At 42.8% G+C, this 17,249-nt stretch overlaps 1 protein-coding gene across 6 annotated transcripts in view; it reads left to right on the top strand.

Moving 5' to 3' along the window:
- The window catches only part of LOC139475854 (protein still life, isoform SIF type 1-like), a 289,628-nt gene that overhangs the window by 155,661 nt on the left and 116,718 nt on the right, over positions 1-17,249 (top strand). For all 6 annotated transcript variants that reach the window (XM_071259064.1, XM_071259059.1, XM_071259062.1 and 3 more), the window contains one exon: positions 5,229-5,350. In XM_071259064.1, coding sequence (XP_071115165.1) covers positions 5,229-5,350 — 122 coding nt within the window. The remainder of the gene's footprint in view (positions 1-5,228; positions 5,351-17,249) is intronic.

Genomic DNA, 17,249 nt, shown 5'->3' with positions numbered 1-17,249 from the left:
AGACGGGATAGAGAGTATTGTTTCAAGATCACGTGAACCAACCAGATCTTAACATTCTGACATGGAATTAAGATAACTAGCTGTTGTCAGCTACAACATAGAGTGAAGGTTTGCTAGGGACAGGAGGATCCAGAGGGGGTACAGCCGAGGGTCCAGACACCCCCTTTTGAAAACCAAATATATTATGTTGTAGACAATTTCTCCCCACCCCCTCCACACACACACACACACACACACACACACACACACACACACACACACAGATGAAGGAGGTCTCAGTGGAAACGATTCAGACACAGACACACACACACACACACAGAGATGAAGGAGGTCTCAGTGGAAACAATTCAGACAGACACACACACACACCCACACACACACAGAGACACACACAGATGAAGGAGGTCTCAGTGGAAACAATTCAGACACACACACACACAGAGACACACACACACACACTGAGAGAGGATTTTGATATTTTGTAACCCTCCCTTTATAAATGCTGGAACTGCCCTTGCTAGGCCCAGGCTTTGGACTAGTGGCTAAATGTTAATAAATCTTAGCATACATCTCCTCCTAGATGACATGCCTAGACAACACATATACTGTGTACTAAAATGGATTGTGGAATTATTACAGTTGGTCAACCTCTGCTGGCATTAGGTCAGACTCCATGACTTGGTTGGATGCTTGTCATTGTCCCCAACAGCATGGATCATTGCTCATAATATCAATCACTGGATTTCTGGTTCAGACTGGATTAGTACAGGCCACCATCATAAAGGTGGAATACTGCAGACTTTACAACCTCAAACATTCATTTCTAAATCTCAACACTGAACTCAAAGTATTATTCTGACAATTATTGAGACATCATTATAGTGGTAATGCAAGCTGTTATTAAGCGACGGTTCTTATGATATCGATTTTTGAGATGTGTGATCCCACCACTACAAGAAGTCTTGTACAACATCCCCTCCATGTGTTGTGGTCAGTGGCTTACCCCCTCCACCCTTGGTGCTGTGTGATCCCACCACTACAAGAAGTCTTGTACAACATCCCCTCCATGTGTTGTGGTCAGTGGCTAATCTCCTCCACCCTTGGTGCTGTGTGATCCCACCACTACAAGAAGTCTTGTACAACATCCCCTCCATGTGTTGTGGTCAGTGGCTAACCTCCCCCACCCTTGGTGCTGTGTGATCCCACCACTACAAGAAGTCTTGTACAACATCCCCTCCATGTGTTGTGGTCAGTGGCTAATCTCCTCCACCCTTGGTGCTGTGTGATCCCACCACTACAAGAAGTCTTGTACAACATCCCCTCCATGTGTTGTGGTCAGTGGCTAACCCCCTCCACCCTTGGTGCTGTGTGATCCCACCACTACAAGAAGTCTTGTACAACATCCCCTCCATGTGTTGTGGTCAGTGGCTAACCCCCTCCACCCTTGGTGCTGTGTGATCCCACCACTACAAGAAGTCTTGTACAACATCCCCTCCATGTGTTGTGGTCAGTGGCTAATCTCCTCCACCCTTGGTGCTGTGTGATCCCACCACTACAAGAAGGCTTGTACAACATCCCCTCCATGTGTTGTGGTCAGTGGCTAACCCCCTCCACCCTTGGTGCTGTGTGATCCCACCGCTACAAGAAGTCTTGTACAACATCCCCTCCATGTGTTGTGGTCAGTGGCTAACCCCCTCCACCCTTGGTGCTGTGTGATCCCACCACTACAAGAAGTCTTGTACAACATCCCCTCCATGTGTTGTGGTCAGTGGCTAACCCCCTCCACCCTTGGTGCTGTGTGATCCCACCGCTACAAGAAGTCTTGTACAGCATCCCCTCCATGTGTTGTGGTCAGTGGCTAACCCCCTCCACCCTTGGTGCTGTGTGATCCCACCACTACAAGAAGGCTTGTACAGCATCCCCTCCATGTGTTGTGGTCAGTGGCTAATGTCCTCCACCCTTGGTGCTGTGTGATCCCACCGCTACAAGAAGTCTTGTACAACATCCCCTCCATGTGTTGTGGTCAGTGGCTAACCCCCTCCACCCTTGGTGCTGTGTGATCCCACCACTACAAGAAGTCTTGTACAACATCCCCTCCATGTGTTGTGGTCAGTGGCTAACCCCCTCCACCCTTGGTGCTGTGTGATCCCACCACTACAAGAAGGCTTGTACAACATCCCTCCATGTGTTGTGGTCAGTGGCTAACCCCCTCCACCCTTGGTGCTGTGTGATCCCACCGCTACAAGAAGTCTTGTACAACATCCCCTCCATGTGTTGTGGTCAGTGGCTAACCCCCTCCACCCTTGGTGCTGTGAGATCCCACCGCTACAAGAAGTCTTGTACAACATCCCTCCATGTGTTGTGGTCAGTGGCTAACCCCCTCCACCCTTGGTGCTGTGAGATCCCACCGCTACAAGAAGTCTTGTACAACATCCCCTCCATGTGTTGTGGTCAGTGGCTAACCTCCTCCACCCTTGGTGCTGTGTGATCCCACCGCTACGAGAAGTCTTGTACAACATCCCCTCCATGTGTTGTGGTCAGTGGCTAACCCCCTCCACCCTTGGTGCTGTGTGATCCCACCGCTACGAGAAGTCTTGTACAACATCCCCTCCAGTGTTGTGGTCAGTGGCTAATCTCCTCCACCCTTGGTGCTGTGAGATCCCACCACTACGAGAAGTCTTGTACAACATCCCCTCCATGTGTTGTGGTCAGTGGCTAACCCCCTCCACCCTTGGTGCTGTGTGATCCCACCGCTACGAGAAGTCTTGTACAACATCCCCTCCATGTGTTGTGGTCAGTGGCTAACCCCCTCCACCCTTGGTGCTGTGTGATCCCACCACTACAAGAAGTCTTGTACAGCATCCCCTCCATGTGTTGTGGTCAGTGGCTTACCCCCTCCACCCTTGGTGCTGTGTGATCCCACCACTACAAGAAGTCTTGTACAGCATCCCCTCCATGTGTTGTGGTCAGTGGCTAACCCCCTCCACCCTTGGTGCTGTGTGATCCCACCGCTACGAGAAGTCTTGTACAACATCCCCTCCATGTGTTGTGGTCAGTGGCTTACCCCCTCCACCCTTGGTGCTGTGTGATCCCACCACTACAAGAAGTCTTGTACAACATCCCCTCCATGTGTTGTGGTCAGTGGCTAATCTCCTCCACCCTTGGTGCTGTGTGATCCCACCGCTACGAGAAGTCTTGTACAGCATCCCCTCCATGTGTTGTGGTCAGTGGCTAACCTCCCCCACCCTTGGTGCTGTGTGATTCCACCACTACAAGAAGTCTTGTACAGCATCCCCTCCATGTGTTGTGGTCAGTGGCTAACCCCCTCCACCCTTGGTGCTGTGTGATCCCACCACTACAAGAAGTCTTGTACAACATCCCCTCCATGTGTTGTGGTCAGTGGCTAACCCCCTCCACCCTTGGTGCTGTGTGATCCCACCACTACAAGAAGGCTTGTACAACATCCCGTCCATGTGTTGTGGTCAGTGGCTAACCCCCTCCACCCTTGGTGCTGTGTGATCCCACCACTACAAGAAGTCTTGTACAACATCCCCTCCATGTGTTGTGGTCAGTGGCTAACCCCCTCCACCCTTGGTGCTGTGTGATCCCACCACTACAAGAAGTCTTGTACAACATCCCCTCAATGTGTTGTGGTCAGTGGCTAACCTCCTCCACCCTTGGTGCTGTGTGATCCCACCACTACGAGAAGTCTTGTACAACATCCCCTCCATGTGTTGTGGTCAGTGGCTAATCTCCTCCACCCTTGGTGCTGTGTGATCCCACTGCTATATAAAGTCTTGTACAGCATCCTCTCCATGTGTTGTGGTCAGTGGCTAACCCCCTCCACCCTTGGTGCTGTGTGATCCCACCACTACAAGAAGTCTTGTACAACATCCCCTCAATGTGTTGTGGTCAGTGGCTAACCTCCTCCACCCTTGGTGCTGTGTGATCCCACCACTACGAGAAGGCTTGTACAACATCCCGTCCATGTGTTGTGGTCAGTGGCTAATCTCCTCCACCCTTGGTGCTGTGTGATCCCACCGCTACAAGAAGTCTTGTACAACATCCCCTCCAGTGTTGTGGTCAGTGGCTAATCTCCTCCACCCTTGGTGCTGTGTGATCCCACCACTACAAGAAGTCTTGTACAACATCCCCTCCATGTGTTGTGGTCAGTGGCTAACCCCCTCCACCGTTGGTGCTGTGTGATCCCACCACTACAAGAAGTCTTGTACAACATCCCCTCCAGTGTTGTGGTCAGTAGCTAACCCCCTCCACCCTTGGTGCTGTGTGATCCCACCGCTACAAGAAGTCTTGTACAACATCCCCTCCATGTGTTGTGGTCAGTAGCTAACCCCCTCCACCCTTGGTGCTGTGTGATCCCACCACTACGAGAAGTCTTGTACAACATCCCCTCCATGTGTTGTGGTCAGTGGCTAACCCCCTCCACCCTTGGTGCTGTGTGATCCCACCGCTACGAGAAGTCTTGTACAACATCCCCTCCATGTGTTGTGGTCAGTGGCTAACCCCCTCCACCCTTGGTGCTGTGTGATCCCACCACTACGAGAAGTCTTGTACAACATCCCCTCCATGTGTTGTGGTCAGAGGCTAACCCCCTCCACCCTTGTCGCACCGTTTGATGTGCGCTGTCCTTCCATCACACATGTAGAAAGTTTCCAATGTAATTATTTGACTATGTGCAAAAGAAACCAATGTGATTATCCCAAGAACAGAGAACTTGGATCCTTAATTTAATACTCCGTCGCTGAAACAGGATTTGTAGAGTGAACGTGACGACAATGCATAGATCACCATATTCAGCTGTCACTGTGAATGGCTTTTTACTGCAATGCTGGTAACAATTTGATTTGCTGCCAACCCCTCCTCATCAATGCTGAAGACATCGCTGTTGGGACTGCCCAACTGCCAAGGCAAGGCGATCGCTCACATTTTTCTTGAGTAAATTTTCGGATCATTGATTCAGTAAACTTTGCCATTTCATAGTCCAATATGTTGAAAAGCCGAATGACGAGAGACACATATTGGTCATGTGAGAGGGGAGATGTAAGTCCATCAACATGATTAATTATTCTCCAAGAAGTAAATATAGTGAGGATTTCCCGCCAGATTCAACGATCTTTTCCTAAGTTGTGTTGCAGTGTTCAAAACAAATATTTGTCAATGTGCAAGAGGGGGATGTGAAGACCTAATTTGCTACGATCGTTTTCCAGGAACCATCATCTGCCCAGCCACCGAGTGTTTTGTTCACTGGAAGGATACTACGAGCCAGTGCGAATGGGGCCTTAACTTTCAAACACCTACCGATGCTTGTAGATTCAAGGATTGCTGCTCTGTAAGTATACTACATTATACGTTGTTCCTCATAATCATGTTGATATTTGATGTTATTTACCTGAGGCACTGGACGTGTGTTATATTCCATGCAGGAGATCAGACAAGGGGAGGTAACTCCATCACGTCCATGTACAACTACAACCACATTTAAAACTACTACTACTACTACTACCACCACCACCACCACTACCACTTCCACTGCCACTTCCACTGCCACTACTACTACTACTGCTACTACCACAACTGCTACTGCTACTGTGTAGATCCGGGTTAGAATAGGTCTTCAGCAACCCATGCTTGTCTTAAGAGGCGACTAACGGGATCGGGTGGTCAGACTCGCTGACTTCGTTGATGCATGTCATCGTATCCCAATTGCGCGGATCAATGTTCATGAGGTCAATCACTGGATTAACCACCACCACTACTACTACTACTACTGCTACTACTACCACTTCTATTACTATTACTACCACCACCACTACTACTACTACTACTACCACTACTACTACTACTACTACTGCTACTACTACTACTACCACAACTACTACAGGGGGCAGGGGTGGCCCAGTTGTCTAAGGTGGCGCGATTCGATGTGAAGAGTTGTGTCCCTTGGGCATGCCAGAAACCTATGATTGTGGGTTCAAATCCTGGTTCTCCCCCATTATGGTTCTAGGTTTGTCAGCACCATACCCGTGCTCGTGGGTTTCACCAAAGTGGTAAACATCTGATATGCCGCGATATAACTGGAACACTGTTAAAAGCGGCGTTCAACCCAACTCACTCATTCACAACCATTACAACCACTGTGACTACTTCCTACTACTACTACTACTACAACTACCACTGTCACTACCACAACCACTGTGACTACTTCCTACTACTACTACTACTACAACTACCACTGTCACTACTACAACCACTGTGACTACTTCCTACTACTACTACTACTACAACTACCACTGTCACTACTACAACCACTGTGACTACTTCCTACTACTACTACTACTACAACTACCACTGTGACTGCTACTACCACTGTGACTACCACTACTACTCTTGCTGCTGTGTGCTACTGTTCTTGTCAACGAGTATCTGTTCCTGTAATAAACTTGTTCCTTAGTACTATGTTCTCTAGTAGAGGATGGAATTAATTCCATGTGGAACTGATCATTGTTGACACTATCTGCTCTGCAGGAATACGACAAACAAAATACACTTGGTGTTTCAAGGTTGTATTATTATCATGATATGGGTCAGAGTTGAAAGCATCACGTTACAACAATCTATACTGTTTGCCCCGGCCCTACTGCACAAGGACCGTGTCCTATCAAATCATATACTTCTCAAAAGATGTTAAGGAACACCTGATTCTTTCATATTACTACAGTTAATCTGCCATGGCAGTGAGTACCCACCAATTCTTTCATATCACCATGGTTAATCGGTCATGGCATGACAGATTAACTATCGTAATATGAAAATATGGATGGTTCTTAACTTCTTTTGAGTAGTATATTATTATTCAATAGTTTCAGAAATAAGCTGTTCTTGATTTGTATGTACCTATGATGCAGATGTGTGAATGAGTATATATAAGAAAATGCATTAATTGTGATGCCTAAATTTTAGTGACAATCTGTACTACACCAGTACCGGTCAGACAAAACATTAAAAAAAATAGCACAGGTTTGTGACAAATAAACATTGATTTAATGTTAGTAATACACCCCATTATTGTGTAGCTATTATGTCTGTCTGTGCTAGGCTTCCAGGGTTCCTAGAAAGACGAATAGGTGACTGTATGGAGTATTGTAGGGGATTTTATTCACTTATTTTTTTAAATATTTTGTATACTGACAGATAATCTTTCTGCAAGTTAAGTATATTGTTCTAACAACATAGGAATGTCTTTCCATTGAAAATATTTGTATACATTTTGACAGTATAATGCTGAAATAGAAACTTTTGAAATTCTTACATGACTACATTTCATATTAAAAAATAAAAAGATGCATACCTTATTACAAAGTGTAGACAGTGTTACTGCTGATAGAATGTCGACATTCACTGGAGTTTGTATGTGCATATTATATAGAGCATCTCACCTGAATATCATTGAATTTCAAATATATCGACAGGAATCGATAAAAGTTTTGAACTTCATCGACAAGTGTTGATATATTTCTTGTGTGTGATACACAGATTTGACTTGTGTGTGTCATGTGATACACACATATGACTTGTGTGTATCATGTGATACACAGATTTGACTTGTGTGTATCATGTGATACACAGATTTGACTTGTGTGTGTCATGTGATACACAGATTTGACTTGTGTGTGTCATGTGATACACACATATGACTTGTGTGTATCATGTGATACACAGATTTGACTTGTGTGTATCATGTGATACACAGATTTGACTTGTGTGTAATATGTGATACACAGATTTGACTTGTGTGTGTCATGTGATACACACATATGACTTGTGTGTATCATGTGATACACAGATTTGACTTGTGTGTATCATGTGATACACAGATTTGACTTGTGTGTGTCATGTGACACACAGATTTGACTTGTGTGTGTCATGTGATACACACATATGACTTGTGTGTATCATGTGATACACAGATTTGACTTGTGTGTATCATGTGATACACAGATTTGACTTGTGTGTAATATGTGATACACAGATTTGACTTGTGTGTGTCATGTGATACACAGATATGACCTGTGTGTGTCATGTGATACACACATATAACTTGTGTGTGTCATGTGATACACAGATATGACTTGCGTGTCATCTGATACACAGATATTTAGTGTCTATATAAGATGACTTCTTTTACAGTTTCATTGAAAGATATTTATGAAAATGTAAAAAGGCAGAGAAAGGTTTTCAGGCCTCCCTATTGGTTTTGGGATACATCAAGTCAATTATTGTTGGATGTGTTTTCAATATGGAGCACTGACAACATAAAACGGAGATATAAGGGGTGAACTTTACTGTCAACTTCACCTTTGATATTTAAACTGGAAAGATTGCTTCTTGCAAAGGAGGAGAATTTCAAGGACAATTTATTGTTTGAAAGTCACATAAATTGCAGGAAAATATCCAAGTTTAGTTCCAGTGGTAATTGCATCACCTTTGCGCTCTCTCTAATTAATTTCATCTGACTTATTGTGGGTCAGGGCGTCACTGTTGACATTCCACTGATAGATTTTACTTGTACGGTATTGATTCGGCCCAAGAAAGCAACTGTATGTCAGATATTTGGAACATCGGTGAAGCGCTCTGGGCACTTTCACTGGGCCAACAAGGTATAGGCAATTGATGCAAGCCATTTCTTACAGGGACTATAGATCTTACTTCCGTCTAGGACCCGGTCTGAATTTTTGAAACAACCATGACGGATTTAATATGTTGGTATCTTCATCCATGTAAGTAAGTCTATTCTAGATTTGTATTCTGGAAATGCTTCACGCAATCTGTTCAAAAAATTTGTTTGAGTAAATATTTTGAAATATGCATGGTGTTTCGTTGAACTGACAAAACTGCTTGATGTGACGATTTGGCGTAAATGTACATTGAACATCTATACCTTGGTTCCCATGAAAAAACTAACTGAAATATGCTTTGTATTTCATTTGGATGAATAAATGTTGTCATTTAAACTAGTTCTGTCGGTACTGTTGTTGGATACTGTGAAAGTTTGGTATTGGTCTCAGTTGGTTTAGCTTTCAAATTGGTTTATTTGCAACTGTTTAAACCACCTAGATGCCCTATTATTTGTTTTAAGGAAAACCCTATGCAATTTGATATTGTGCTTACTGTGAATTAAGCAAAAATGAAAATTTCATACATGCATGAAATCAGAGAAACTGGCCTCAATAACTGCGCTAGTTTGACCATGATCAAAATATTGTTTAAGTGATGTATATGAGGTATTAGTAGACAATTTAATCATCAATAAATTTTATTTAGATACGATGTGTTTTAAAATGATCATGTATTTATTAAGTTCAAAGGATTGTAACAATTACTTTCCTTCGTAACTTTCTCCTGTTTAATAATCATAAAATGTAATGATTTGTTATACATAATCTGCAGAAAGGTTTCGTACAGGTTATGTTTAACGAGGTCCAATGGGTAAGGGGAAGTACAGGTAGATAGGAGGGTTCGATTAAACAGGTGAGAAGGGGAATACAGGTAAATGAGAGGGGAACACAGGTAGATGAGAGGGGAATAAAGGTAGATGAGAGAGGAATACAGGTAGATGAAAGGGGGAATACAGGTGGAAGATAGGGAATACAGGTAGATAGGAAGGTTCGAAAACAGGTGAGAAAGGGAATACAGGTAATTGAGAGTGAATACAGGTAGATGAGAGAGGAAAACAGGTAGATGAAAGAGTTAATACAGGTAGATGAGGGTGAGATACAGGTAGATGAGAAGGGGAATACAGGTAGATGAGAGGGTGAATATAGGTAGATAGGAGGGTTCCAAAACAGGTGAGAAAGGGAATACAGGTAATTGAGAGGGAATACAGGTAGAGGGGGAATACAGGTAGATGAGAGGGGATTACAGGTAGAAGAGAGGGAATACAGGTAGATGAGAGGGGAAATACAGGTAGAGGAGAAGGGGAATACAGGTAGATGAAAGGGTGAATACAGCTAGATAGGAGGGTTCGAAAACAGATGCGAAGGGGAATACAGGCAGATGAGAGGGAATACAGGTGGAGGGGGAATACAGGTAGATGAGAGGGAATACAGGTAGATGAGAGGGAATACAGGTAGAGGGGGAATACAGGTAGATGAGAGGGGGTATACAGGTAGATGAGAGGGGAATACAGGTTGAGGGGGAATACAGGTAGATGAGAGGGAATACAGGTAGAGGGGGAATACAGGTAGATGAGAGGGGGAATACAGGTAGAGGGGGAAAACAGGTAGATGAGAGGGGGAATACAGGTAGATGAGAGGGGGAATACAGGTAGATGAGAGGGAGAATACAGGTAGATTAAGGTGAGATACAGGAAGATGAGCAGGGGAATACAGGTGGAGGGGGAATACAGGTAGATGAGAGGGGAAATATGGGTAGATGAGAGGGGAAATACGGGTAGATGAGAGGGGAAATACGGGTAGATGACAGGGAATACAATCCAGTGATCAATATCATTAGCATCGATCTACGCTATTGGGATACGATGACATGCATCAACCAAGTCCTGTTAGTCACCTCTTAAAACAAGCATAGTCGCCTCTTACGGCACGCATGGGTTAATGAAGAAGTGTCATGTGACTAGGTCCAGTAGCCAATATATGTTCTGGAAAGCTGTAGGAGGACTGTTGTATGACTTGGTCCAGTAGCCAATATATGTTCTGGAAAGCTGTAGGATAAGTAATGTATGACCAGGTCCAGTAGCCAATATATGTTGTTGAAAGCTCCAGGAGGACTGTTGTATGACTAGGTCCAGTAGCCAATATATGTTGTGGAAAGCTGTAGGATAAGTGTTGTGTGACTAGGTCCAGTAGCCAATATATGTTTAGGGAGGCTGTAGGAGGACTGTTGTATGACTAGATCCAGTAGCCAATATATGTTCTGGAAGGCTGTAGGAGGACTGTTGTATGACTAGGTCCAGTAGCCAATATATGTTCTTGAAAGATGTAGGATAAGTGTTGTATGACTAGGTCCAGTAGCCAATATATGTTTAGGGAGGCTGTAGGAGGACTGTTGTATGACTAGATCCAGTAGCCAATATATGTTCTGGAAGGCTGTAGGAGGACTGTTGTATGACTAGATCCAGTAGCCAATATATGTTCTGGAAGGCTGTAGGAGGACTGTTTTATGACTAGATCCAGTAGCCAATATATGTTGTTGAAAGCTGCAGGAGGAATTTTGTATGACTAGGTCCAGTAGCCAATATATGTTGTGGAAAGCTGTAGGGAAACTACCACACATCTTGGTCCAGTAGCCAATATATGTTCTGGAAAGCTGTAGGATAAGTGTTGTATGACTAGGTCCAGTAGCCAATATATGTTCTGGAAGGCTGTAGGAGGACTGTTTTATGACTAGGTCCAGTAGCCAACATATGTTCTGGAAGGCTGTAGGAGGACTGTTTTATGACTAGGTCCAGTAGTCAATATATGTTGTGGAAGGCTGTAGGAGGACTGTTGTATGACTAGATCCAGTAGCCAATATATGTTCTGGGAGGCTGTAGGAGGACTGTTGTATGACTAGGTCCAGTAGCCAATATATGTTCTGGAAAGCTGTAGGATAAGTGTTGTATGACTAGGTCCAGAAGCCAATATATGTTCTGGAAAGCTGTAGGATAAGTGTTGTATGACTAGGTCCAGTAGCCAATATATGTTTAGGGAGGCTGTAGGAGGACTGTTTTATGACTAGGTCCAGTAGCCAATATATGTTCTGGGAGGCTGTAGAAGGACTGTTGTATGACTAGGTCCAGTAGCCAATATATGTTCTGGAAGGCTGTAGGAGGACTGTTGTATGACTAAGTCCAGTAGCCAATATATGTTCTTGAAAGCTGTAGGATAAGTGTTGTATGACTAGGTCCAGTAGCCAATATATGTTTAGGGAGGCTGTAGGAGGACTGTTGTATGACTAGATCCAGTAGCCAATATATGTTCTGGAAGGCTGTAGGAGGACTGTTGTATGACTAGATCCAGTAGCCAATATATGTTCTGGAAGGCTGTAGGAGGACTGTTTTATGACTAGATCCAGTAGCCAATATATGTTGTTGAAAGCTGCAGGAGGAATTTTGTATGACTAGGTCCAGTAGCCAATATATGTTGTGGAAAGCTGTAGGGAAACTACCACACATCTTGGTCCAGTAGCCAATATATGTTCTGGAAAGCTGTAGGAGGACTGTTTTATGACTAGGTCCAGTAGCCAACATATGTTCTGGAAGGCTGTTGGAGGACTGTTTTATGACTAGGTCCAGTAGTCAATATATGTTCTGGAAGGCTGTAGGAGGACTGTTGTATGACTAGATCCAGTAGCCAATATATGTTCTGGAAGGCTGTAGGATAAGTGTTGTATGACTAGGTCCAGTAGCCAATATATGTTCTGGAAGGCTGTAGGAGGACTGTTTTATGACTAGGTCCAGTAGCCAACATATGTTCTGGAAGGCTGTTGGAGGACTGTTTTATGACTAGGTCCAGTAGTCAATATATGTTCTGGAAGGCTGTAGGAGGACTGTTGTATGACTAGATCCAGTAGCCAATATATGTTCTGGAAGGCTGTAGGATAAGTGTTGTATGACTAGGTCCAGTAGCCAATATATGTTTAGGGAGGCTGTAGGAGGACTGTTTTATGACTAGGTCCAGTAGCCAATATATGTTCTGGGAGGCTGTAGAAGGACTGTTGTATGACTAGGTCCAGTAGCCAATATATGTTCTGGAAGGCTGTAGGAGGACTGTTGTATGACTAGGTCCAGTAGCCAATATATGTTCTGGAAAGCTGTAGGATAAGTGTTGTATGACTAGGTCCAGAAGCCAATATATGTTCTGGAAAGCTGTAGGATAAGTGTTGTATGACTAGGTCCAGTAGCCAATATATGTTTAGGGAGGCTGTAGGAGGACTGTTGTATGACTAGGTCCAGTAGCCAATATATGTTCTGGGAGGCTGTAGGAGGACTGTTGTATGACTAGATCCAGTAGCCAATATATGTTCTGGGAGGCTGTAGGAGGACTGTTGTATGACTAGATCCAGTAGCCAATATATGTTCTGGGAGGCTGTAGGAGGACTGTTGTATGACTAGATCCAGTAGTCAATATATGTTCTGGAAGGCTGTAGGATAAGTGTTGTATGACTAGGTCCAGTAGCCAATATATGTTCTGGAAGGCTGTAGGAGGACTGTTGTATGACTAGGTCCAGTAGCCAATATATGTTCTGGAAGGCTGTAGGAGGACTGTTGTATGACTAGGTCCAGTAGTCAATATATGTTCTGGAAGGCTGTAGGATAAGTGTTGTATGACTAGGTCCAGTAGCCAATATATGTTCTGGAAGGCTGTAGGAGGACTGTTGTATGACTAGGTCCAGTAGCCAATATATGTTCTGGAAGGCTGTAGGAGGACTGTTGTATGACTAGGTCCAGTAGTCAATATATGTTCTGGAAGGCTGTAGGAGGACTGTTGTATGACTAGGTCCAGTAGTCAATATATGTTCTGGAAGGCTGTAGGATAAGTGTTGTATGACTAGGTCCAGTAGCCAATATATGTTCTGGAAGGCTGTAGGAGGACTGTTGTATGACTAGGTCCAGTAGCCAATATATGTTCTGGAAGGCTGTAGGAGGACTGTTGTATGACTAGGTCCAGTAGCCAATATATGTTCTGGAAGGCTGTAGGATAAGTGTTGTATGACTAGGTCCAGTAGCCAATATATGTTCTGGAAGGCTGTAGGAGGACTGTTGTATGACTAGGTTCAGTAGCCAATATATGTTCTGGAAAGCTGTAGGATAAGTGTTGTATGACTAGGTCCAGTAGCCAATATATGTTCTGGAAGGCTGTAGGAGGACTGTTGTATGACTTGGTCCAGTAGCCAATATATGTTCTGGAAGGCTGTAGGAGGACTGTTGTATGACTAGGTCCAGTAGCCAATATATGTTCTGGAAGGCTGTAGGAGGACTGTTGTATGACTAGGTCCAGTAGCCAATATATGTTCTGGAAGGCTGTAGGGAAACTACCACACATCTTGGTCCAGGAGTCTGTATGAGGAAGGAAGCAGAGAAAGTGTACACTGATTGGTCCGATTGATTTTAGGTTGTTCCTATCAAGCTTGTAAGTAAAACTATCAGGTTATGAGTTATTGTAATGTCAAGGTCATACTAAAGTATTGTCGAGGTCATTCTTGGCCCTGGGACAATGATGCTGGCTAGCTAATAAACATATAAATTTACACATTTTGTATTCATCTTCTCTTTGTTGGTTTTGGCTCCCATTGGTCAATACTGAAAAGTGTCACCTGTCAGTTAATAATTCTAAATGTATGATTTTCCTCGTGTGCCCTATTTTCGAACAGTTAAAACGACATTGGTGATATTTCGAGGGATGAGTGAATGAAAACATACATCTGTGTTCATGCTGGTAGGTAATATATTCCACAATGGAATTCAGCTATATTTCAACATGAGTAAAAACATCCTCTGTATAAGGCTTGATCTCCAATCCCTTGTCTGGAAACTTCCACTGCACTCGAGTGACGTCATCTGTATTTGAACACCTGATTGGTATGGTACTTTATCTGGGTAACCATGAAGAGCAGTGTTTTGGTGCACCTTTCGAATCATAATTCTGGCGGGTCTGCACTCATTCTCGAAACATTACTAAAAGTTTGAAACCTATTCACAGAATATAATTTTTGTCAAATTCTAGTGTTCCCACTTTTTTACTCTTCCTTTTCATCATGACACAGGTACCAAAATTCTGAATGACAACTGTTCTGATAGGTGTACGGTACTTCACATAAACCTAATGTTGATAGGCTGGACGTGTGCACTGTCAGGTCAGCAGCTTTGATGACCTCACACCTCTCATTACAGCAAGACAAATCACAGGTATCGTTTGAAAACAGGGTACTCGATGACAAACATTAACATACAATTTATAAAAAAATGATTAAAACTATTTCAACTTACAATCAGCTAAAATATATTTAATGGGACAATATTTTTCTGTTACTTAGGGAGGCAGCAGCACAGTTGGTGTTTTAATGTAGATGTCAAATCTTATTGAAAATAAGGAAGAGAATATATGGATGTCAACTTCTTTATTATGAGGAACACAACGTTTCGGAATATATTCTTAATCCTACACCTGACAAAGGAGTAAGCATATACTCTGAAACGTTGTGTTCCTCATAATAAAGGAGCTGACATCCATATATTCTCTTCCTAATGTGTATCACTTCTAAATGCCTTTCAAAGACCTTATTGAAAATGTTTCCATTTGATCTTTAGGTTTCTTCACAAGAGAGCAGGACTGTCCTGCCTCAGAATTAAGCACATTAAACTGCTCATTTGTTCATAGCCTCCATAAAAAGACTGCAATTATATCAGTGCATATGAACACTGAATGGGTTTTTCATCTCTGCAACCTTGTAATTTGTTGCTGGTACTGGTATCTGATGGAACGGGACCTTCACCAACTGGTTGTGATTCCGGTAGGTTCTCTCTGGGGTTTCATTACAGTCAAAGACTTGCAGGAATCTCAAGATTGTTTGCAGACTAGTATAGCTGTTGGCGCCATGCCTCATCCAGACCAATTTCTGTCCTTGTTTTATGGATGAGAAAATTTAAGAAATAATATTTGATTGAAAATACCCTTGTTGTCATCATGATAGTTTTGTTTATTTTATTTTTCATTTGACACTTTCGGTTTTTGACAAAACATAAACGATTCTCTTTCAAAGTACATTTTGATTTTGTCATATTTTGCCTCCTGCATCCTGCGGACCAGGAAAATCTGCAAGAAATAAAAAAATTAACCTGAACATTGGACTGATGTTTTTAAGCTAAACACAAAAATTGTCTTATGTTATCCTGTCACTACTTAGGTGCATTCTTTGTTTTTACGTGCAACATGCCCTTTGCCAAAAGTTCTCCTTTGCGTACAAAAAAAACTTTATATAACGTGTGAGTGCATTCAGCAGCATCTGTTAATGTCAGCATCTGCGTTCCTCAACAACGCATCATTTCACCAGCAAAATGTGTATTTTCTCCTAGTTGTGACAGGCCGCATGAGCTCCATCATTTAAACAATGCTTTTGTTGTTAAAAAAGAATGTTGGCTCTAAATTCCTGCCAGAACTCATTTTGTAAAAACTTTCTGACATTCCTTGCATTTTTGAATAATTTTGTTTCCCCATGTGAACAATTATTTGTTATTCTACACAAATTTGGAAAATGCCTGATTCTGATTGTTCAATCTGAGGTTTCAAATCACAGTAACCACCTGTGATTGAAACAGCTGGTTATTTGGTAATAGAGATGAGTATTTGATTTAAAGAGAGAAAACTCTTGGAAGAAACCTTGTTTAACCCAAGTGTATTTTTGTTTGTTATGACGGTAATAATTTGTAATTAACATCTTGTGTGTATATACACATGTGAGCTTACATGGAATCTAATACATGATAGTGTTCTGACTGGTGGGAACATTAACACTAAGACCATGCTTTACAAATAGTTCCGTTCTTCCAGTTTCCTTCCTTACCCAATCCTATATTTCCAGAAGATTTAATTTATCTCCCATGTTAGAACAAAGAATGAGGATATGACTTACCGAATTTGATGTAATAGGCGCCCAGGGCGCTCTCAAAATTAGAAATAGGGGCTCTTATTAGAATATAATTTTTGTATAAAAAAACACAGAGTTGAAAGATCGTAAATTTCGTGCTTTATGCTGACAGCCTGAAATGATACATAAGAAAAGTCTGTGCATATCATACACAACAATTTTCCAGAATTTAATTGCCCATAATAAGGATGAAAAGGATCACACGAGTATGTATTATACACAAATAAATAAGTCTTGTGTACATTGATCAATTCGAAGGGCTGTTAATTGGAATTGTTCACTAGCAAATATATGAACAAATATTGCCGTGGGCACTTATTTGAGCAGGCGCTTATTACATTGAATACGGTAAACGGTCACTGGTATTACTGCTATGTCGTGTATTTGACTGGTTGTTGTAGACACCAGTTGGTTGAATAGCCTTTTCAAAAGAAATTCGAGACTCTGGATTCTGAATTCTCATCATTAGGGCATCAAAGACCTGATAAACCATGACTGGTTACCCAATGTCAAGGACATACTGGATTTTGACCTCCGTAATGTCATGGCTAATTTCAATTAGTTTTCTTCCTTAAACAGCTGAC

Source organism: Haliotis cracherodii, unplaced genomic scaffold, assembly GCF_022045235.1.
Source record: "Haliotis cracherodii isolate W230 unplaced genomic scaffold, xgHalCrac1.p SCAF_3, whole genome shotgun sequence".
NCBI lineage: Eukaryota > Metazoa > Mollusca > Gastropoda > Lepetellida > Haliotidae > Haliotis > Haliotis cracherodii.
The sequence above is the reverse complement of the archived record's forward strand: the minus strand, read 5'-3'. Positions and strand labels throughout refer to the sequence as shown.